The 23,357-nt window shown below is 46.1% G+C and overlaps 1 protein-coding gene across 1 annotated transcript in view; it reads right to left on the bottom strand.

Annotated features, from left to right (window-relative positions):
• Nucleotides 1–2,006: 2,006 nt before the first annotated feature.
• Nucleotides 2,007–23,357, bottom strand: part of JPH3 (junctophilin 3) — a 32,478-nt gene continuing 11,127 nt past the window's right edge. The window contains exons 2-5 of the mRNA XM_070952890.1: nt 20,699–21,476; nt 9,119–9,243; nt 5,535–6,439; nt 2,007–2,093 (exon numbers count right to left, since the gene is read on the bottom strand). Of these exons, the coding sequence (XP_070808991.1) occupies nt 2,013–2,093; nt 5,535–6,439; nt 9,119–9,243; nt 20,699–21,476 (1,889 nt within the window). The 3' untranslated portion in view covers nt 2,007–2,012. The remainder of the gene's footprint in view (nt 2,094–5,534; nt 6,440–9,118; nt 9,244–20,698; nt 21,477–23,357) is intronic.

The following is a 23,357-nucleotide window of genomic DNA, read 5'->3' as shown; positions in this document are numbered from 1 at the left end:
ACTGGAGTGGTGCTCCTGATTCCCATAGTCTGCAATTTTTCCTCTGGAAATCCATTCCTAACTCCCACACCATTCCAAGGGTGTTCACCCCAAATTGCATAGCTAAAACACCCTCTAAAAAGGATGCAAATGACCAACTGACTGCAAGGGATACAAATCCTTCCATTCCCCACTATCCTGTCAGAGCTGAAGAAGCTTCTTGGATGAGAAGCGAAACATCTTCAAAGAAAAAAAACGAAGTCCAGTTGCCTCTTGAAAAAGCACCCTTGGGACAACCATGACCTGAATGACTGAGAATCTCTACAGACTTTTAGAAACGAAGCTGTGCATTACACCCGAATGAACATCCATTAGACCTGCATGGAGATTTGCCTGGGCTTTAGAGGCAATGCACATGGAAAACAGCTAGAGCTTTGACGGAGGGTCCCGGCTGCCTTCTCAACTCTTCACCCACCGATTGGTTGAAGAGAACTCAACCAATATTGTGCCTTCCCCCCCATAGAACAGAAACTCAAAGGGCACTGCTGCTTCCTTAGTAACCAAGGTGTATTTTCAGTGAATGACCGAGGCAGAGGCACCCCACCTCGCCCCCCAAAATAAGAAGAAGAAAAAAGAACAACGCAGGCATCTTATAAAGATGTTTTGAACCATACCAAAATTAAGTGATACATAGAGGAGAGAAAACAAATTATAAAAAGAGCATTACATACTCAGAGGCTGTTGTTGACAATGTTTTCGTTGTTGTTGTTCTCTAGTTTTGGTTTTGGTTGTTTTTTTTTTCCTTTTTTTGTACAGGGATTATGTTGGAAGCTGGAATATACATCCTGCAGACAAAATGCAAAACTATTACATGCTCCGAGGCCAAGCAGGACATCTGGAAATGGCTCATGGCAAGATGGAAGAAGGGATGCCCGTCGCGCCCCGTTCCTCGCGGTGCCACGGTGGCTCTTGGGGGGTGGGGGAAAACATTCAAGCATCGTTCCCCATAGAGAGGGGGGCCGACTCCTTGGCAATTCTGGAGGATGCGTTTCCTGGAAAACCTTGGTCATCTTTCACAACAAAACAAAACTTTTCTGCGTTTATTTTAAACACCTGCCGGAAAGGATGAAAAAAATGTGTCGAATGAGATTTGAAGAAAAAAAAAAGAGGAAAAAAAAAAGGTGCAGTTTATAGATACAGGATTTTTACCTGAGCCTCAGCATCCTGCAGGTGACTTTATGCAAAACTTTGATAAGACGGGTGGCCAATAAATTTGACAAATAAATAAATAATTTTCTATTGTCGCCTGGGACAAGGAATGATTTTTAACTCATAGGATGGAAAAAATATTTTGGACGACGATGGGGAAGGGCTTAAGACTTTTGTGCTGGATATGGCTGTTTAAATGATTCAAGAAATGGTTCTTGACCATCAGCATCACCCCTTGAGTGCCATCTGCTCGGGCCATTCTCTGGGCCGCTCAGACTTTCCCAGCTCAACGTGAATGCCGGGGTCACGCTGGGATTTTCTCAAAGGACCCCACCCTGCATATCACCAAGCAATGCCAGGACCGCCGCATCTCTCCAAACGTTGCCTTGAATGAAACGTCTGAAGATGGAGGCAATTCATGTGAAACCACTTTCCTAGATCTGGCTAAATCCACTCGGAGGAACGCTTTCCGTCCTGTCTGGTGCTGGGAGGGGCGGGAATGCTGCTGCTACCATTCTGCCATGCCACACAGCAAAAGGATTGTGCAAGCAAAGAATTTTGGGCTAAAATCCAAAACGTTACCTAGGAAGGGGACGGGGTGGGGTGGGGGAAAAAAGGCAAACTGTGAGTGAGACTCAATCGGTGGTGAAAAGACTTGAAAGTTGTCGCGGGATAGTTTGAAACGACGACATCGTTCTCCCGTTGGGTCTCTCGCAGCATTATCCCCATTTTCAGACCGCTTGGGGGCGGTTTTTGTTGTTGTTGTTGTTTTTTATTAATTAATTATTAACCGGTTGGAGTTTTGCAAACAAGACAGTCTCGGTTTAGATGAAAAAGTTAATAAACAAAATGGCGACTCCAATGTTTAACAAGATCACCATGACGACTAGGATGGGAGCTGAACCCTGAAATAGAGGAAAGAAAAAGAGGGAGAGGATTATAGGGGGACCCCCAGATCAATTGGGAGGGAGGAGAGGTGGTCAATGGCTGCTGGAATTTCCACATCTGGGGGAACCTCAGAACCAATGATTCCCAAGTCCCAGGGTTTTCAACCTTGACTACTTGGTGGTGGACCTCAACTCCCAGACTTCAAGGTTGTGGACTTCAACCATGGGCTGGCTGGGGAATTCTGGGAGTTGAAGTCCACAACATCTTCAGGTGGCCAAGGTTGAAAACACTGTCCAGTCCAATGCAAGGGTTTATTGGGTTTCCACTTTAGAAGGTCGCTGTCTTTCTTCACTGTCCCCTGCTCAACTGACCCTTAAAATGATCCTTAAAGATTGTCCTCGAGCCATCCCCCTCAACCTTTCTAGTTGTGATGTCTCCATCCTGTTTCCACCGCAGAAGATGGAACAGACAAGCTTCACGCATTGCATTAAACCATTATTGGATGAAGAAGCCCCATTGATCCAGAACTTAACATATACAACTAAAGTCATGAGCCACAGAGGCCAAGTTCCTCTATCACGCTCACCAAAGTCAACTAATCCACATTCAGGGTTTGGGCAGTAGAAGCTAAGAGGCAGGATGAAACGTCTGCACCTTGCTTTTGTTTCAGGAGTTATTTTGCACCATTTTCCGAGAACGCTCACAAGATACTCTCAGAGTGCCCAAATTCTCCACCGAAGAGATTCCCTTCCCGAGTTTGGGTGAGCAAAAAGGAGGGTCTGGGAAATCTGTGGCGTCTCCAAATGGAAGGATTTTTTTATACAGCATTTCTCTCTCGCCATCCAGCTCTCGCAGCTTTGGACGGCAACGCACGTAGAACTACTAAATATCTGCAGCCTTGTCCTGCAGATAGATGCCTTCAAGGAGCACTTGGGGAGTTTCCTTACACAAATCTGCAGAATTGTGTCTGTGTGTGTGAGAGAGAGAGAGAGAGAGAGAGAGAGAGACGGAAAGAGAGAGAGAAAGGTTGAGAGAGGAGAAGCTCTCCCCTTTTCAGCGTAGGAAAAACATCCCTGTTGCTGCATAGCAACACACTGCAAGGATGCTGGCCAACCAGATCAACAGCTCACACGCCTCTTCCCCCCCCCCCCCCGCAATACCTGGCTGCCCAAGCTTGGCTTTATCCAGGTAGATGCACATCCCTTTGGCCATCTGCCTAACAGCCTTGATGAATCCATCTGTCCCTTCAATCTGTATTTGTAGCCTTTCAGTTTAGCATAAATAGTCCCTATTTCCTGATCTCCAAGGCTGGCAAACGGAGGAGACTTTACACAAACTGTAATGGATCTGCTGGGGTTTTCCTTCACCCACCCCAGAACTGCTCTAAGCTTTCGGATCCCACCTGGGAGTCTAGGGCTGGAACATCTCTCTGCTGCAACAGGTAGGCTCGCAAAGGCTCCATGTACAGCGGCCAGACTTATGGCGAGCAGGACCACACCGGATTGCACCACAAACTCGGCCGTTGCAAAAACCCCCAACAGAATGGAAGCAGGGAGAGCTTTCAGCAATGTGTAAATGAGGAGGAGGTGGGAAGTGATGTTTTGGGAGGAGAACAGGTGGGCCACAAGGATGTCCCTGTCCTTGTAGATGTAATGACTGTCTTTGTTTCTTGTTCTTCTCTTTCTCTTCTAGGTTCTACGTTTCCAGGCTAGGGAACTCTGAACAAGCCAAGGCCAGATTTGAAATTCCCCGGGGCCATCTCCTGAGGGCTAAAAGCCCAACTCACATCAAAGTGGGTGCTCTTCCCGAATAGGACTAAAAGGATACATGCCAGCCTAGTGGATTTGGCAGTATATAAATGGAATAAACGAATAAACCACCAGACAAGGGGTCTGAGGACTCCAAAGTAAACACAAGGGGTGGTTTACACTTGGCACAAACTCAAAGAGAAGTTCGGCAGTCATTCCAAAAGGTTTTCCCTGCAAAGGGTCCAGAGTCCCATGACTGGCTAATACTCATTGGATAAAAAAGGGTGTGACATTGCTTCATCATCCCCCACCCCTCTTTGGTTCAGCAACTCCAGGAAAAATATCTATCACTAACCTATAAGCTTCTTACCTCTTCAGCACTTCCCCATGTTCCACAGCCATGGAAAAGGAAAGCCACCCCATGGGGTCTGATCCTGACCCGGGTCTAACCAATTCCCTGCACAGATGTCATATTCACACCACACTGGTCTTACACAGTATGGGAACTCCATCAGGTTTAGCATTATTTGACATTCATATGTATATATAGACGTAACCTAACTTCCAACACATCGCAAAGATCTTCTGAGTAGCCAGCAAAACTTTGCCTGGCGATCAAACTGTTGTAGCTGAAAGAATCTCAGTGCACACACATCTACCGTATGATTTGACCATTGGCAGGGGAATGAGGGCTATTGGGAGATCTCATTGCTGAGTAAACCAAGGCAATCCATTCAATTATATCAAAGGCTTTCCCAGACCAAAAGCCACAGCTAAGAATATTGTAGAGTTACTACCACCTATTCTAAGAAACCACTTCATTTATTTATTTTTCTTAACAAAATCAAAAAAGGAGGAGGATTGTCAGTTTGCTTACTTTGCATAGTAGACAAGAATTTGTAAAAATCATGTTCAACAGTCTTTGTTTTTAAAATGAGACTCCCCTAATTGGTTCTTACAGTTGATGGGAAAAAACATAGACAAATAAACCAGCACTGAACAAGGACACCATCGAAGGGAGGGCAAACCTGCTTCCTCCCAATATTCTTTTACGAGGAAGATCATGGGGGATGACTTGAAAGTTACACATTCCATCCCGGACTATCAACAAATCAAATTCTACCTTGGCTGCTTGTGGGATGCAAATACAAACTACCGGTATCTCACCAATCCAAGAACTGTCCACTCAGTTGCTAAGCAGAGATGTTGAGGGTTTTAAGCTGGCATGGATGGTTTTAAGGGAGCTGATTACTGTCCCCTATGTACATGAATGGATGAGACTGCTTTCAGCTTGCCCCTCCACCGCCCCCCCCCAAAATGTGGCTGATACCTGTGTTGCCTTGCCACACTTCCAAAATTCCAGACACAAAAGTCTCACAGCGAACCATACCAAAGGCCATTGTAAAGACTGCCAAAACGTCTTATTCTCTGCTCCTTATTTTAGTTAGCGAACAAACACCATTTGGTTTGAGTGGAGAGTCAGAAGATAAATTCAATTAAAAGTTTGAAATATAAAATTAGTGAGGGAACGAATCAATAATAGCATGCAAGTGGCCACTCACATATTCCATGCATACTTTGTATGCATGCAGAGCTCAGCGTCTCTCAAGTGGCCTACTCCTCGTAGCTAGGGACATCATCCACCCAAGGACTTCAGCGTCACTACTTATGAAGTCTCACAGACAAGCCCATCCAGAGTGCTCCACTTACCGCGCTGGATTTGAGCTCATCTCCATTTTCCTCCTCTGATTCTAGTGCAACAGGTAAGGATTTCTGTGGTGGAGAGCAAGTTAAGTCCCACCTCAACAGCCGGGGTTCACCTTTATCCCCGAACCTCAGGCTCTCTAGTTTCTGCACTGCTGGCTCACCAGAAGATGCTGGCTTGAAGTTCTCCTTGTTCTGAGAGGTGGACCTCAGCCTCTGGACACCAAAGCCCCGCTCTTCCCCAGGATGTTGTTCTTCAGCCAGGTTCTTGCTCAGACCCATTTTGCCGTGATGCCTTTTTTGGGATTGCATCTCTTGCATGTAAGAGTCCATCCTCATGAGGGGCTTCATCTCCATCTCGTAATTGCTCAGCTTCTCCTCATCCAGCTCCGAGAGCTTGTTGCTCCCTGAACCGTGGTGGTGTGGGCGGTGATAAGTCCACGAAACCATGGTTGGAGGGTCTGCCCACCTCTCCCGTGGTTTGTGATTGGCGGTACCATGCTTGTGCCCACCACCACTCCGGCCTCGATGGTCTTCCAATTGGCCGCTGCGCAAGACCCCGCCTCTTATCCCATAAGGCCCGCCCTCCTTGTCTTCGCCCCAGCTGTTAGGCCTCATGAACTCCCTACTGCGTCCCTCCAACAACATCTGGATTTCCCCACCCCTCTCCTCGTCCATAGAGACCTGTCTGGTGAAGTGGGCATTCTTGTTCCGACAGGAAGGACCCAGAGGTGGGGATGAGGAAGGGCTGGCAGGGAAGCTTTGGAGAGGGCTGTCATCCGGCGTGAGGTCCGAAAGTGTCGTTCCTTTTCTGTAGAGTTCTGGGCTTTCCTGCTGAAGGGGAGTCCCTGTAGAAAGGACCTCGATCTCATCGCTTGAATGCTGGTGCTTTGGCCTCTGACACTCAAGCCCTAGAAGATGAACAAGGAGCAGAAGATAAACAAGGAGCAGAAGATGTCTATGGAGATTCCCAGTCCTCCAGGTCATGGTTGTCCCAAAGGTGCTTTTTCAAGAGGCAACTGGAATTTCTTTCTTTTCTTCTTTGAAGACGTTTTGCTTCTCATCCAAGAAGCTTCTTCAGCTCAGAGCTGAAGAAGCTCCTTGGATGAGAAGCAAAACGTCTTCAAAGAAAAACCATAAAGTCCAGTTGCCTCTTGAAAAAGCACCTTTGGGACAAGAAGCAGAAGATGAACAAGAATCAGAAAATGAACAACAAGGTGGTCATTTCATAAGGGCCCCCTTCCTGTTATCAGTTCAGGAGGAGGCAGGAGAATACCTACTCATGTTCTATGTCAAGCAGAGATCTTAGTAACTGATGTAAAGAGAGGCTAACCTCTTGTACAAACACAACTAACTGTCTTGAGATAGCTTCAAGGCTACCAGTTAATGGCCTCACTCATTTTCATGAAACGCCTCTCACCAAACGATTCCCTGAAGATAACACACAATCACTGCTGTATTTCTCCAGGGGAAGGGGGGAATCCAGTCTTAATAGTTGTATCTATTAAAAAATATAGACTCTTGAGTTTAGCTAAGCCCTTCACACACACTTTCATTAAGAGTTGTTTTAGGACCAGTAAGAAAATAGTCTGCCACTGCTGTCTTCTGGGATTTGAATAGTTACTTTCTGGCTTGCAGTCACTTCTGGATATGCTCCTGGTTTTCTTTCCAAATATCAACCAGGTCCAACCCTGCCTATTTTTCCCAAAATTACTTAAGGTCCTGTAAGGGATACTACCACCTTCTGCCCGGCAATACATTGGTTAGGACTAATCAAAATTTCACAAAAGGATCTTCTGTAGCTTTCTCCAGAACTTTCTCTAGAAAATAAATTAATAAGTAATTAAAGTGCCATTTCTGCCACATTCTTCAAATCGTCTTGGCAAATAAATGGGGAGAAAAGATGTCTACTAAAAAGAAAAATAAGTGGAAAAGAAAATGTTGAAACTGTTAAGTATATTTGGTACTTGAAAAGTTGGCAGACCACTAAAAGGTGATGAAGACAAGACTAAAAAAGACACTTGTACCCATTTTTTGACTCATTCATCTGTAGGTAGGGTAGAGTGGTGCGGTGGCCTAGAGGTGGAGCTCTCACCTCACAATTAGGAGGCTGTGAGTTTGATCCTAGGTAGCGGCAGATATTTCTCCCTTTGGGCACAGTGAGAAAATATCTGCTGCGAACTCTGCATTGGCAACAGAAAAAGGCATCACTTGGCTCCATTCAGTTGCCCCGATGCAAGGGATTACAAGGTCATTAAAAGACACGTCCCCCCAAAAAAATCATCTGTAGGTAGGGTAGCACTTGGTATACATTTCCAGTGAAGATCAAAAGAGTTGGCAACATCTTTTCCAACTAACAAATTGTATTCAAGGGCATTGTGAACTACGCTCACTTCACAAGACGCATCAGACAGCCATCAAAAACAGGCAGAGTTTCAGTCTTGTCAATCCCAACCACGATCTTGACTTTTCTGACCTTTAGGTGGTGGGTTGCTCCTGAATACATCCTTCAAAAATTCAAATTCCACTACATTCTTTTATTTGCAGTTTAAGGAATAAATCCCTTCCATCAGAGAACCGGCCCTGTTTGCAAGTAAAGTCCCAAGAGCAAAGCATTTTCTAGATGTCGCTTGTTTGGGTAGATGATGTACGTACCTACAATCCACACCCACAGCTAACCACAATGTGAAAGGACTTGTCAAAGCCTCAACAGCCCAAAAGGAAGCGAGATAAAGAAGCCTGGGTTAAAACTACTTAAATCTTTCGTTTTTCACTAAGTTAGCAAAAGCCTTCAACTCAATGCAAAGACTAGCATTGTTTGTTGTGGCAGATGCGTATTAATTAGTGGGTTGCTTAAAGAAGGCAGCTTACATCTTTTCTCCCGTCCTATTTTTGGCCCTGCCCAAGAAGACAGATACACACGCACAGAGCTAACTGAGGCAGGTCTTTCTGCCAAAAGTCTCTGCAGATCCCGGATCCTGACTCTATGCAGGGCTGCTAAAACCCTTTGCATTAGGTCTCCAAACGCTGTTTATTAGAGCTTTGCGGGGACTTGGGCTGCGGTTTCTGACGAGGGCTCTTCCATTCCAAAGGAATTGAGTTATTTCAGGTTCTCTTTTTGTTGGTTTGTGTATTAATGTTCATGATTCTCAATCTCCACGAGCCAGAAAATTAGGCTGTACATAAATGGGCAATTATTAATGAATCATATCAGATCCACTAGATTCCTTTGTGCTCTCAGCAGTGGCTGGGCTTCAGCCTCATCCACCAGGCTGCTCCAATGATTAGCACTGGTACCCCGGAGATGTACCTCGTTCTTGAAGAGAAGAGAAGAGAAGAGAAGAGAAGAGAAGAGAAGAGAAGAGAAGAGAAGAGAAGAGAAGAGAAGAGAAGAGAAGAGGAAAAGGCAATCAACAGGGAATCAAGCTGTTTCTCCATTTGGAGAAATGGAGAAACAAGGAGGAATCCACAAAAAGTGGCTTGCTGCATGCTGTGGGAATGTGGCCCTGCCTCCCTAGCCTAGATTGTGGAGTCAGGAGAAAAGACGCTAAGTCCAAGGTTCTGCAGAGGTTCTTCCAGATTGTACTGACCGTTTTCTCGGTGCTGGAAGGAAGGTGAAAAGTCTTTGGCAGTGATCCTAGCAACCCGCGCTTCCTCCTGAGATTTCTGTGCTGCTGTCACGGCGGCATCGGCCTTCGCTCGCGAATGAGAGGTCCTGTGGGAGACGGAAAGAGAAAGGTATGAACGGTTATGAGGTCTGGCTTGGGTAAAGGAGCAGAGGATGTCTGAACAGGGAAAAGAGGAAGCCAACAACTGAAAAGGAAGACAACGGGCAGAAAGGAGAACACACACACTGTTGAACTTTCTTGGCAAAAATCACAGCGAAGAAATGTACTTAGGCCTGTGACAACAACAACAGGTGGAGTTACTTTTTCCAGCACAAATCGGATCGTGATACTTTTCCAGCAAATTTTATTGTCAAGAATGTAAGTTAATGATAATATAGAATCAAGAACGAGACGCTTTCCAAATTTCACCCAAAGAACAGAAGAGGCATGGTGGACTCTACAGACTACCATAATTACAGATTTAAAGGAATTGGATCAAAGCCAACGGCTGGAATCAGGAAATAAGTGAATGTAATGTAAATCGCCTCTCAGCAGATGAGGGGAAAAAAAAAAAGAAACAGACAGGTGACAAGATCCCAATGCAAATGCTTGAATCACGACAGTTATGAAAACAGTTCAAAATTTAACATACTGGAGACACTCAACAAGCTGGACAATATTTGATTTTAAGGCTATGGCTGCTGGATGGAGGATAGGAAGAGAAGGATCTAGTTTGCCAGATTTACTCTGTGAGCCATCAACTTGTCTGGCTAGTTCAGCTCAGCAGCCCTAGAGTTCAGCATCCAGCCCCTATCTTGACCTTCTGGTCAAGTCCCATGGATCAATGCTGAAACTCAGAATATTAGTCTAAGAGGTGAAAAATAAGGTTGCTATCCTTCAACCTGGCACACACACCTGTTTTTCTACCTGCAGCAGTTTCTGTAGCCATGAGAAAACATTCAGGACTGCAGTCTCCCCTTATGCTCCAGCCCCACATCAGGGATCACACATGTGGGGTTTTTTTCTGGATGTACAAATCAGCCCCACAGATGAAAATCAGCATCGTGTACAATTCATATCGGTTCCATCCTTCCCTTACTACAGCTGGATGATCCTTACAAGGCAAATTATATAATGTATGCCTGCAGGCTAAAATTAATTTGTTTTCACTTGTGATGCATCAGTAGCAACATGATTCTTTCTCCTGGAGGTAAAAACGCACTGGCACTAGAGCCAAACGATTGGAGGCCATTAGCAAGTGGTCTGCCCGACTCTACAGGAAGTTCTCGAGCGACTGTCCCGTGGAGCGGCTGTTTGCAGATAGGATGGTGATATAAATGGTGGGAAAGGAATGGGGCTGATGATGGCTGGACCACCGTCAACTAATGATCCTGTTCCCGCTTCATGTAAACACAGGATCACTTTGCAAAAGGAATACTTTTGATCAGTGTTTCTCAAACTTGGAAACTTTAAGATGGGTGGACTTCAACTCCCAGAATTCCCCAGCCACAGTGGGCCATTGGAATCAATCTTTGCTTTCGATGTCTGAAAGGCGCTTTTCCAAAAGACAACTGGGCTTTTTTGTATTTTTCTTTGAAAACGTTTTGCTTCACATCCAAGAAGCTTCTTCAGTTCTGGATGGGAAGCTTCTTCAGCTTCTTGGATGAGAAGCAAAACATTTTCAAAGGAAAACAAAAACAAGAACAAGAAAGTCCAACTGCCTTTTGGAAAAGCACCTTTGGGACAACCATGATCTGGAGAATAGACGCTTTGCTTTCAATGTAGCTTCAGAGAAAAATCCAAAGGTGCTTTTTCAAGAGGCAGCTGGACTTCCTGGTTTTTCTTTGAACCCAGAATCCAAACCAGGATGATTGAGAATCTCCATAGACCTTCAGAGAAAAAGGCCATCGAGCAGAAGAGCCGGAATTCCACCCACCGGTTGCTCACGGTATCTTTGTGGCCCAACCTTTGGTGGTCCAATCTGGGCAAACCTTCCCCTTTGAAGGATCTCAGTGTGATGTCAGGCGGTTACCATAGAAATGGGACAGAAGAGGCCACAGGTGCAGAAACTCCTGCTAGAACCAAAGGCACAAAATCATCTCTTTTTCCTAGAGAGCTCTCTTGGAAACAAAGGCACTGAAGGCAAGAAGGAAGGGAGAGGAGGAGAGAAGCCCACAGTGGGGGAGGTTTTACCTCCAAATTTAGACTGAGCCACTGTTGACTGTTTAGAGGCACAGAATCTGGATGCTCAGGAGGAGGGATGGGGAGGCAAAGCAGGCTTGAGATCAGAGAGAGCCAGGACAAGGGTTGCTCCCCCAAAGGAACAAAAGACAAGAGGAGAGTCCACCCAAAGAGGATCGGCTTCTCTGCACAACCATCAGCCAGTTTATGACCAGAATCCAGGGGCATCCTCTCTGGCTCTCTCTGGAAGCAATCCATGGAGAAAGGTAGCTTGATCATCCTGGCCTTTGGTGCAAGAAGACTGGCGGGAGATGAATTATTCATTGCCACTGCAGATGTTGGCTTCTGCCTGCAGACTTAAGGAGCCATCCGTTCAGGAGGAGGAAAAAAGCAAGAAGGCTGCCCTGTTTGACTGGGATCCATGGAGGGGGGGGAGGGGAGGGCAAAGGAAGGAGAAAGCAGCTGTTGGTTTCTCTGGCCTTCCTTGGGAAACTTCAGAGCCCCCTTTTCACACCAATATTCTGTGATTCAGAATTGTTAATCTCTCTACCCTTAACTCTTGGACCATACAGTATGGTCTGCTTCAGAAAGCATTTCAAATCATAGTTCTTTTCACAACAGATTGTTGAATACGCCACAAATATCTGAACGTACACGATATATTAAGCTAGGAAGTAATACAACACCCTTACAAAGAGCTAGATTCATGAAATTCTACCTTTAACTACATTTATGACCTCATCCAATTCTCAGCCGCTTGCCATCAGCACCTAATCAATAATTTATTAAACTAGTAATCAAATATCAGGTTGTGGAAGTAAACCATTAGCCAGTGCCATTAACTTTTTGTAGACAATTTCCAAATCTCATATATCATTACCACTTTGCTATTATTTCCCTGCTCGCTCCCTGGAACGTGGACCTTAGCTGGATCTCTAATTGGAAAAGGAAAAGCAGCTAATGCAACCTCTGGCATGACACAAACATCTGCTCTGGCACTCTGAAACCAGACAGGAAAGCCAGTGCCCTGAATTACAAACAGCCAAGGCCTGGCTTCTTGGTTGACAATTGACTTGTCTTAACTGATGCTGTGGAGGCAGGCTGGAGAGCATGCAAAGCAGCTCAGATGCCAGATGGCTCTTTCAGAAGGAGATGCTCCCAGATAGCCATAGACTTTTCTCTCCCATCTTTACCAGAATCTATCTCCTACCACCTGTAACATCAGCTATAACGATCCACTTATGGAACTCACTGGTACAAGATGGGAGGATTCTCCTCCAACCTAGGCTAGGGAAATCTACGAAGGATAAAGACCAGAGCAGGGGACATCAGAAATAGCTTCTTTCTCAGTCACAGTTGTTGGGGAATGTGCTGGGCACCATTGCGTGCTAGGCATCTAGTAAGTTACTGTGAAGAACAGCATGGTTCTCAGTGGCAGGAGGTGAGGAACTTTGGCAGGATGTGGTTATCATGTTCCATCATGGAGGCTTCTCACTGCAAGTATGGTGATGCTGTCATAGGGCAGTTTGGATCTGGGGTGCTTCATGTTGGCCCAGATTCTGCTGGTCTCTCAGGGCATCCATGCCCTTCACTTAGGACATAATGGTTTCTTCTCAAGGTCCCATCAATGGGATTGCAGTCCCTTTCTTTTTTAACCAACATGTATTTGCTCATTCATGAAATCAGAATAAGAGAAATATATATCTTATCTTCTATTTAACATCAGACCTGCATTGTTAGTCACAGTGGACAAAGGAAAGGAAGTTTATGCTGGTTTGATTAGCTTAGACCAGTGTTTCTCAACCCGAGCAAATTTAAGACGTGTGGACTTCAACTCCCAAAATTTTAGGAGTTGAAGTTCACACTCCTTAAAAGTTGCCAAGGTTGAGAAACATGGATGCAAATGGTTACTTCTTTTCTTGAAGGTGAAATTAAATATGAATTAAAGAAGATGACTATGTAACTCAGGGAAAAGGTGTGTGGGGCTGTGCTGCAAATTCTTTTTTGACTTTCAGCTCAGGATGAGTCACCTGTATGTGCTCAGCATAAGACAAAGCAACATTTAGGGGACGTAGAGTGATGGGGGAACATCACTCACTCTCCATCTAAAAGGCAACATGGAGTCTGTCTGGGTTCCTTACATCACAGTATATGAAAAATATGTGCCCAAGTGCGTTTCTTTTGGGCGCATTTTTAAACCCCGCATGAGAGCCTTAAACAGGGGCATCAGGATGAGTTAAGAACCAGTCTCCATATGTAGCTGTTTCCCAAGGTGCATACTGGGTGGTCTCTAGTCACATCTGTTAGGCACAAATGTATGTTCATATCATAGTGACGCTCCTCTGAAGCACATGTTCACCAGGAGACGTAAGTGGGCTTCAGAAGCTGCTTTTGGGTTATTTCATGATGACAGCTCTGCCATGCAAAACCCGTGTACCAAATATGTCTATATTGGTTATTTACAGATTGCAACTTAATTAACATCTGGAGAGGGACTTGCATTTCCCACCATCTGTCACTTCTAATGAAACACTATCAAGGGCATCAAAGAAGTGACTGATTAAGACAAGGCAGGCAGGAAAAATTATATACAGGAAATGTTCTGTAGGGACAGGAAATCAAGCTGGCTGAGGGTGCATCTGCAAGGATTATCTTTTTCATCGCCGCTCACTTTTTACACAATATCAGATGCTAACAAGGAGAGGCTCGCGAATTAAATCAAGCTGGGAAGATCTTTCTCTGGATCTACTGCTTTCTTTCCCATTGTTACGTCCCGGGGTGGACTGCAGCAACATGTTTTATGGATATTGTAGAAAACAGATTGGCAGGGCCGATGTAAATGCTTGGGACTGAGAACAAGTGACATGTGAACCCTTAGAAAAACACAGGAATTGCATCTACCATCCCACACTGTGCCAACTTTTATGCAAAACTCATCCTACTTGGGTTTTATGGTCCAAAATACTTCAAAGACTCCAAATACATTGGAAACTTCTTTCAGTACCAGATCTTTAGTTCCCTAACCCAAGACCACCAACATGTCAAGCCTTACTTTGCTTTGGTTCTCTGTGTTATATGTGATTGACAAACAGTGGCTCATAGCTTAGCAAGTCAACTACACCCAGCCAACTGCAGTTTCGTTAATAAACTATAGCTAAACAAGGCATAGTCTTGCAAGGGGTTGTGTGGTCATTCTCTATGAAGCCCATCATGGCACAGGGCTGGATATCTGTGGGACCATCTGTCCCCAACTGTCTCTGCTCACCCAACAATACCTGACAGGGTTGGTGCGCTCCATGTCCCAAAAGTTACTTCTACCACCAGGAGAAGAAACTGAAACAGGAAGACAGAAACATGCCTACAAAGACAAGTAGAGCTTCAGACCATCATCTTCATCATGGGGAAAAAGAACAGCCATGATGGTGCTTTTCAAGAGAGGTAGCAATGATTTTGTAGATGTGTTTCTGTCCTTCTAGTTCAGCTCCTTCTCCAACATCATAATAAACACCTATAAAAGGGATTTATAGATAATTACCAGCAGCCTCTTATAACATTTTAGGAGTCTAGTCTCCATTATCTTGTTTTTTTTCCAACGGGGAAGAAATTATGAATTATTGACATCTGCACCTTCTGCTCCTCAGTAACTAGTGAATGGCCACAACCTAGCATGAAGTGCGAATCGGGTCGTGATTTATTAGCCTGAATCACTCATATCCTACCTTGCCATCTATGTTCTAACCGGCAAGGCTCCTGTGCTTGTAAAGGCAAAGTTTTCCTTACCATGAACAATTCTGTATTACTGTTTGTTGCATCTGGAGGCCTGCAGTGATGGAGTGTTGGATGAATCTGACATGGGCAGATTCTGAAATAATTTGATCAGGATTTAGTCATCTCCTGGCTTTTATGCTTTCCAAATGTTCAAATACAGCTTTGGAAAACAGATCAAAATACCCTTTTCTTAAAAAAAAAAGAAAGAAAAAGAAAAAAAGAAGTTTGAGAGAACATAGAGTGAAACTCTGTTTCTAAATCTGTACTTAAATCCATTTTTGTACACTGTTTCCCCCCCTCCCCTCCCCCAAGTAACAAATAATAGTAGAAGCAAACTGGGCTGGACCCCCTAAGCTACTGCTTCTCAACTGCATCAGCTTTAAGATGGGTGGACTTCTAGTCCCAGCTGGCTGGGGATTTCTGGGACTTGAAGTCCACCCATCTTAAAGTTGTTGAGGCTGAGAAACATTGTTCAGGGTTCCCAACCTTTTCTATACCCTGCACCCCTAGAACACTTCTGATATATTCTCGCAGCCCTTACAAACGTAAATAATTATATGCATATAATTATGCATATAAACTATAATTTTGAAACTTTTAAACCCAAGTTTTCGCACCCCCTGGAATATCATCTTGCACTCCCAGGGTGTGCAAGCACCCCCAGTTGGGAACCACTAGAATCTAGATCAACACACACAAGAGCTCACAAACAGGCTGATTTACCCAACCCTCCAAAGGGTGAAAAAATCTTTAAACCCCGTGGGTAAATTGGAAGCCACGAAAGAGCTCGGGCATCGTATGCTCTGCATCGTCGAACGCATTTCTTGTTGAACTCAGTGGGCTGCCAAGCATTGCATGATGCCACCTTGACAATCCACAACATTACAAGGGTAATGAAAGGGATTGGCGTTCATTATCTAGCTAAGCTGGGGCTGAGGGCAAAGCCTTTAATTATCTGGATTACCTAAGAATCTGGGGCCAGCTCTCTTTTCCTCCCGCTGCAGGGCACGTTCAGTATAACCTAAAGTATGTAGAATGAGACACGGCCTGCTTTTTGAAGGCCAACTTCCTTAGGAAGGAGCAAAGTTTGTACAGAGGCTCTGTTTCCAGTGATGGCGTCACTCATTAAGGCAGCTGGTCATCAGGACAAACTGTCTCTGGCTTTAGACCCTAAAATCAGGTCCAAAGAGTCAACAGCCCAACAGGTCTTCTTGCTTCTGCCGGCCAAATGAAGATCCTGGAATTGACTTTCGGCAACATCTGAAAACTCTCCACTCCCAAATTTTGCCCTAAAGCAACCTTTCCTCAAAGAAGCATCTGAGGTGGATGCATTCACCCCAGAATTTCCTGAAGATGTTTCCAAAACCTATCTGGAAGGTGCCCCATTTATAATCCTTCCAGAGGGAGGGAGGAGGGAGGGAGGGAGGGAGGGAGGGAGGGAAGGAAGGAAGGAAGGAAGGAAGGAAGGAAGGAAGGAAGGAAGGAAGGAAGGAAGGAAGGAAGGAAGGAAGGGAGGGTAGAGAAACACAGAAATGCACATGCTTCTACCAAGTTGCCTGAAAACAAGCAGCTTGAGGGGTTGAACATAGATAGCTCTTCTTCTCTTTCAAATGGCAGGAAATGTAGTTTGCTGTCTCTGGTTTTTGCCTAGTAAAAGCAGCAGCAGCAGCAAGACAAGGAGGAAGGAGGGAAGAAAAGGGGGAAGGGGAAATGATTTACACAGTCCAAAAGCAGCTCTGGAATCAAAATGCATCTGCACCAGACAGATCTTCACCTGGTTTAACTTGAGCCATCCGCCTTAAGCACTATATCCGGTCTGGATTAGCTCTTCCATCTTTCTGAGTTTTTTTTTTTTTCAAATTAATCTTTTGGAAATATATCACGGTGTTATTAAGAAGTTCATTAATCGCAGGGTGCATTATGTCCACCATGATTTAGTTCACCTTTCTGGGTTTATATGAAATATGGAACCATAAATCAAGTCTTTGGATGACTTTGCAGCATACCCTGAGCTAAAAGGGACCTGTGTAAAGCTCATTAATAGTCCCTATTTTCCTATTGTTAGCATATTTATTTTACCATTTGTATGTATATACACAGAATTTTGGAATTAGATGATGGTGGTGGTGGTGGTGATGATGATGATGATGATGTCAATGGATGTCTAACTATTTTATAGATGTTTGACTAGAACTTTCTGAAAATTCCCTAAGGAGCAACATGCCCTGCATTGCAAAGGATTCCAGGTGTTTGCAGTTAAAACATCTGCAGAATGCCAGGTTGGGGGAAATTCCTAGAGTTGCTAGTTGACTCTGGAGGCTCACACTCACAAAACAAATGAAGAGCCTTCCTGATTTAAACCAACAAAAATATCTGAGCCTGAACCTTGACCGGGGCTGCCTCTCCCTCTCCTCAGAGGAAGTCTCTTTCTCCTCTACCCAGGGGCCACCCGGTCTTTCCTCCCTGCAACTAAACTGGCAGGATTAGTAGCCAAGGGCCCGCCATAAGGGAGACCGTCTGAGCAGCCTTGTCTGTGCCAAGCTGGGCGTGGGGTGGATGGGGGCTGAGACAGCAGGAAAAATGCCTGGCAGAGAGAGGGGAGGAGGAGGAACAATAGGAGAAGGATTGCCGGAGGAGGAGGAAGAGAAGCAACAAGAGAAGGATTGCTGGAAGAGGAGGAGGAAGAGAAGCAACAAGAGAAGGATTGCTGGAAGAGGAGGAGGAAGAGAAGCAACAAGAGAAGGATTGCTGGAGGAGGAAGAGGAGGAGCAGGTTTGTCCCAGATGTGTGTGTTGGGGGGGAAAGAATCCCATTTCTCCCTCTTGCACATGGCTGGCCCTTTCCCTTTCCCTGCCTTGACCTCCTTCTCCGAAAAAGGAGCGCCTCGCCAAGGATGAATCACCGGAGCCTCTGCCTGCCTCCTTCCTGTCTCGCTACCCCGCCGCTCCACTTCTGTCGGCTTCCATCTGGCCTTGTTGTTGAAAAACACCCAGAGAGCGCAGGGACAGAACGTTCTGCGCCAAACGCTCCCTCCTTCGCCCCGCTTCCAACCTCTTCAGCTTTGGGGGACCCCCTAGCAGGGCAGACCCCATATACAGCACCCCACATGTCATTCTAGGGCCTGGGAGAGCGAATCCAATCGGCAAAGGCTGCCCAGCCATCAGGCTTTTCTTCCCGACCAGGCGCTGAGGATGGGCAAATCCTGCAGAACTATTTTGGTATTCTGTAGCAGTGAACGAGGAGGACGGGGGAGGGGAGGGGAGGGGGGAGGAAGAGGAGGAGGAGGAGCTCTGCACAGGAGCCTCGGCAAGCAGAGCAATTTATTTCACTGGGGTTGGGGGTGGGCGGATGGAGCCTTTTCCAGCCCACTCCTCTGCTGGGCTTGTATGCTGTCCCCCAGGGGAGTGTCATCGGTCAGGGAACATCTGCCGTCTGGGAAGGGGTCCTTCCACAGGTGTCTTTCTGACTGTGGCAGCTTCGAAAACAACATTTCTCAGGGCCTGCCAAAAAACCAAAGCTGCTCTGAGCCTCTTCTTCACCAACAACGGCAGGCCTTTGTCTCTCCCTCTTTAGGGTGCCCACAGACATCGGTTGCCAAACTTGGCATCATTAAGACCTGTGGACTTCAACTCCCAGGATTCCCAATGGCTGGCTGAAGAATTCTGGAGGTTGAAGTCCACAAGTCTTAAAGACAGCAAAGACAGACAGATGGACAGATGGACAGAGCCTCTTCCGAGACCTTTCTGATGTAACCCCACCAGAGATGTCCTCTTATTTATATGCCATTCATACAGTTCTCTATTGCATCTCAATTCAATTCTCTTGGGGTCGTCTGAACGTCCAGACTGGGCCAGGATAATGTCAGAGAGGTCCTTGTGAGGAAGCTGCCAGAAAGAGGGTTAGCAAATGCAAGATGAGCTTTGTGTTTCTGAAACACAACTCGTTTGCAATGCTGGGAGATTTACCTGGTCTCTTGGGGTTGATAAACAACACCTCATATGTGCTCGTCCCTTCAAGCGTTAGAAGACGGCTATCACCCCATTTAAGTGCCTGCATTAATAGACATTCCCTCTCCCCTCTAAAATAGGTTCAGGTGGGATACCTGCCCGACTGGTTTTTCCTGAAACTTTGACTGTCTCTAATCATCTCAACTGAGTCTTAAGCTTCTTCCTTGCATGCAACCTCAGACAGATTCTGCCCAAACCAGAGTACTGACTTTAGTCTTACTCTAGGAAGAAGGTGTATCTACATTTATCCTCTTGTTGAGAGTACTTTTCTCTATTACTCTTAGCTGTAAGTGACTGTCCTTCTCTCTCAATTATTCAGTCCAGATGTCTAGAATGAGAAGAACTTCAAATATGCTTCCTGTTAATCCAAGCTCTGTGGTGGCCAGGTAAGATGACGCTCTAGGGAGCGGAATCTGTTTGGTGCACAGAATGACACAGAAAGGTGAATGAATAAATAACTTACAGAGAGAGACAGAGACACCCCACTTCTTTTCTTACATTACTTATTCACACATCCAAAAGCTTTGACAACTGTCATGCATGATAATATTGCTATTAACGCCACCACCTGTTAAGTGCTAACAGAAAGCCTTCTCTTCAATCGTCCATCTGTAAGCCAGGCCTGGCCATTCTGCCTCCTTAAATTAACATCCCTGATTGCATTGCTGAAATGTTGTCGATGGCACAATTTCCCACTGACGTGGGACAAGAAGTTAAATTAGTGGTACTAAATCTGCTGTAGAATCTGTACTCTAAAGCACCCTACACGCTTAAAAAAAAAAGACAACTTAAAGGATGGAGCCCTGTCTCCTTTATCTGCTCCTGGGGTTTTCAGACCCTGAGAGGAGAAGCAGAGCCCCAGTTTCTCCAGGCAGGGCAAATGCAAGAGATGGAGCCCGGATGATCTCAATCCAAGGTGCTCTCCTGCATTCTTACAAAACCCCAAGTTTATGCTAAGCAATCTATTCCCGATCATTATGCTGAGCAAAAGAATTGCCCAAGAAGTAGCTAGTCTGCATGCTCCTGGCTCTGTAGAATTTGGTCCTTTGCACCATTGAAAAGCACCAGGGATAAAACCTTTAGTAGATAGGAGTGGATTCAAGCAAAGGATACAACCAGCAGGAAGTTTTAACACAGACGGCGATTGTATCAAAGGAAAAAGAAGCCCTCCCAGCAAATTGTTCCCGGACAGTGATGGATTCTGAGCTCTGATTTAGATGATGCCACTCAAGGAACTGCTGCTGTTCCCTTGTTTATTTTCCATCTCCTAGCTGAGGAGAAGAGATGCTGCCACAATATGGCTGCTGAATTCCATAACTGAGTTCAGTTTGCAATAGACTGCCACAGAGGACTAGGCGGCTTGCAAGTTGCACATTGACCAACTCAGCAAAAAATCTACATACAGCCTTCTCCAACTTACTAGAAGCAGAATTCTACCGGTTCTCCATCAGCACTATTCACCAGGTTTGCATACTCAGATCCTATGGAGGATCTAAAGAATGGATCCCAAACTCACGCTTTCAAAAACACTATCCACAAGAATGCATGTCTCCTCCTCCTCTTTCTCCTTGCTGGTCAACCCCCAAGGCCATTGCCAAGGACCTACCTGGAAGCTGCAATCTCCGCTTTCTGCTTGGCGATGGTGGCTGCCCGCTCGGCCGCCTCCACGGCCCGGTCCACCTTCTCACGGATCTTGCTGGCCCTCAAGGGGATGAGGTTCTTCCGTTTGCCGCTGACGAGAATGTTCTGCTTGTACTTCCCCTCTTCCTTCGTGCCGTCAGGGAAGGTCATGCAGCCGTAGCCGTGGCGCTTGTTGGTGGCCCACTCCCCTTCATACTTGAGGCCATCCGAGCGCTGGCTGATGCCAAAACCAGACCTCTTGTCGTTCTTCCACTCGCCCACGTAAATCTCCGTGGTGGTGGCGTCAATGTCATCCTCGATGACAGAGATCTCTGTCTCGGCTTCGCCCAGGCTGATGGTGGAGTTGATATCGCTGGCGGTGGAGCTCACAGTGCTCATGCCTGCCTCGCTGCGGAAGGAACTCTGCTTGCTCCGCTGGCTGGCTAGTGAGCTCTTGGACTCGGATTTGCGCAACTTGAGGCCGCTCAGCAGGGAACGCCGGAAAATGCCCTTCTTCTTGCTCTTCAGGATCTCCGCGTCGCTGTGGGCCATCAGGACAAATCCCCCCCTTGAGACAGCGGGGCTCCCGGCCATGGCAGGGGACGCATCGGGGTGCAATGCCGTGCCATTGGTGTGTTCGCTGCGCAAAGAGTTGATCGATGTTCTTAATGGCGACCGGATAACCGCAGCCATGCCGTATGGGACACTCTGCCGTACGCCGTAGCCCTGACGCATCCCTCCAGCCCACTGGCCTTGGTAAGTCCCTGCGAGCAAGAGGGGGGAAAGGAAAGGAAACAGAGTCACAACCAAATCTTCTCAGCCACACTGTCCTGCGTGGTGGCATGGTGCTGTGGGGCCACGCATCTACTTGCCCCACAACCTTCAGGACATTCCATTATATTTGAGTTCATGGCACATTTTAACTTAGATAGATAAACAGAGTTAGAAGGGACCTTGTAGGTCATCTAGTCCAATCCCCCATCCAAGCAGGAGACCCTACACCATCCCTGATAAATGGCAGTCCAATCTCCCCTTGAAAGCCTCCCGTGATGAAGCTCCCACAACTTCTGAAGACAACTTCTGTTCCATGGGTTGATTGTTCTCACTGTCAGAAAATTTCTCATTTCTATTTTAGAAGCAACCTCTTCTTAAAACTAGCACGGATGATGTTCCCTAGTTTTGGTAATGAAACGACTGGAAAGCAACCAAGCTCGGAGAGCACCAAGGACCCCTCAGCTGCCTTTTCTCCAGCTGGGGAGAAGGATTTTGTCCAAACTTCCATTTCTGGAAGGGATTGAGATTCCTTTTGCAGGTTGGGCGTGGGGGAGGGCAATTTGGCTCAGCAAGCGAAGCCAAAATAATTTGCCACCAGCACGTGGGATGAAGCTTTTGACAGGTGGCTGTGGGTGGGCGAGAGGGGGGCTGTGCCAGGGCTCGGTTGCTGAAAACCCACCGCAGAGCAGTTCCTGGCTGGTCCGGCAGGGGTCAGTACTCTGCACCTCCTAGCATCTGCTTACCAACAATATCTTAGAAGTTCTTCATCCTGTTTACATCCTGTTCATCTCCAAGGAGCACCTCAGCCCAGCTTACATAGATATTTTTGACAGTCTTCCAGCAAATTCTGGATCAAGCCATGACTGCCCCCCCCCACCCCCACCCCAATGTGATTTGTCTCATCATCTGTGACTGCAGCCTAGGAGGCTGCTTTTCACCATGACCTCTCCCTGGGCTGAAGTCATGTGAGGGCTTGAATTTAGTGCTGCAAAAGCAGTCGTCTAGGGAGGATGAACCCAAAGGAACATCTGCAAAGTTCTGGAAGGAGGCTGGTCTCTTCATTCAATCTCACTGGCCCCTGCTGCTTGATACCCCAACCCATCAACACAGTTATCCTTGCTGCTGCATTCTCTCCCTAACCTAAGCTAAGAGTCACCAACTCCAAAAAGCTCTGATCCAGCTTTTGCTCATCTCACTTGCCCTTCCTTCCTTCCTTCCTTCCTTCCTTCCTTCCTTCCTTCCTTCCCTCCCTCCCTCCCTCCCTCCCTTCATTCCCTCCCTCCCTCCCTCCCTTCCCTTCCCCACAACCATCGAAAGGACCATGACCCATTCTCAACAGAAACCTATTGGGCAAACAGAAGGGGAGTGGAATGGAAATCTTTCCAGGTTCAGCTGCATTACTGGGTCAAAACAAAAATGGTGCTGCGCCAGAGTTCAAGAAGCTGCAAGGCCATCCCTGGATAGAAACAATACAGCTTCAAATTAAGTTTACGTTTATCATATTTCAACTAGCCACCAGCTATTATTCCACCCACAAATAGGTCTAGTGTTGTGAATAAATTTAAAGGTTCTGCTCAGTCCTGTAGGCACGACAGAAAGACGTACAGATTCAACTGTCAAGTAACAGATAAAAGCAGGCAGCTTTTGTAAGGGAGAGACTAAGAGAATAAAAAGTAACGCAGGCTCAGGCACAGACCACGTCAAGCTGCTTTTAGAAAATAAAAATGCAATTCCTCTCTTTTTCACACATCTTAGGAGATGCCATGATTTGTTCACTTACTTATGACAGGGAATGCTCAGACTTTTCCCCTCTTAATTGCTGCATTCCAGCATTTTCTGTGCTATTCCTTTTTGTGGTGCCATTTTTAAAA

The sequence above is a fragment of the Pituophis catenifer genome, unplaced genomic scaffold (assembly GCF_029215685.1).
Source record: "Pituophis catenifer annectens isolate HBS135680 unplaced genomic scaffold, rPitCat1.0.hap2 SCAF_13, whole genome shotgun sequence".
Lineage (NCBI taxonomy): Eukaryota > Metazoa > Chordata > Lepidosauria > Squamata > Colubridae > Pituophis > Pituophis catenifer.
This window is presented reverse-complemented; position numbering and strand designations above follow the sequence as displayed.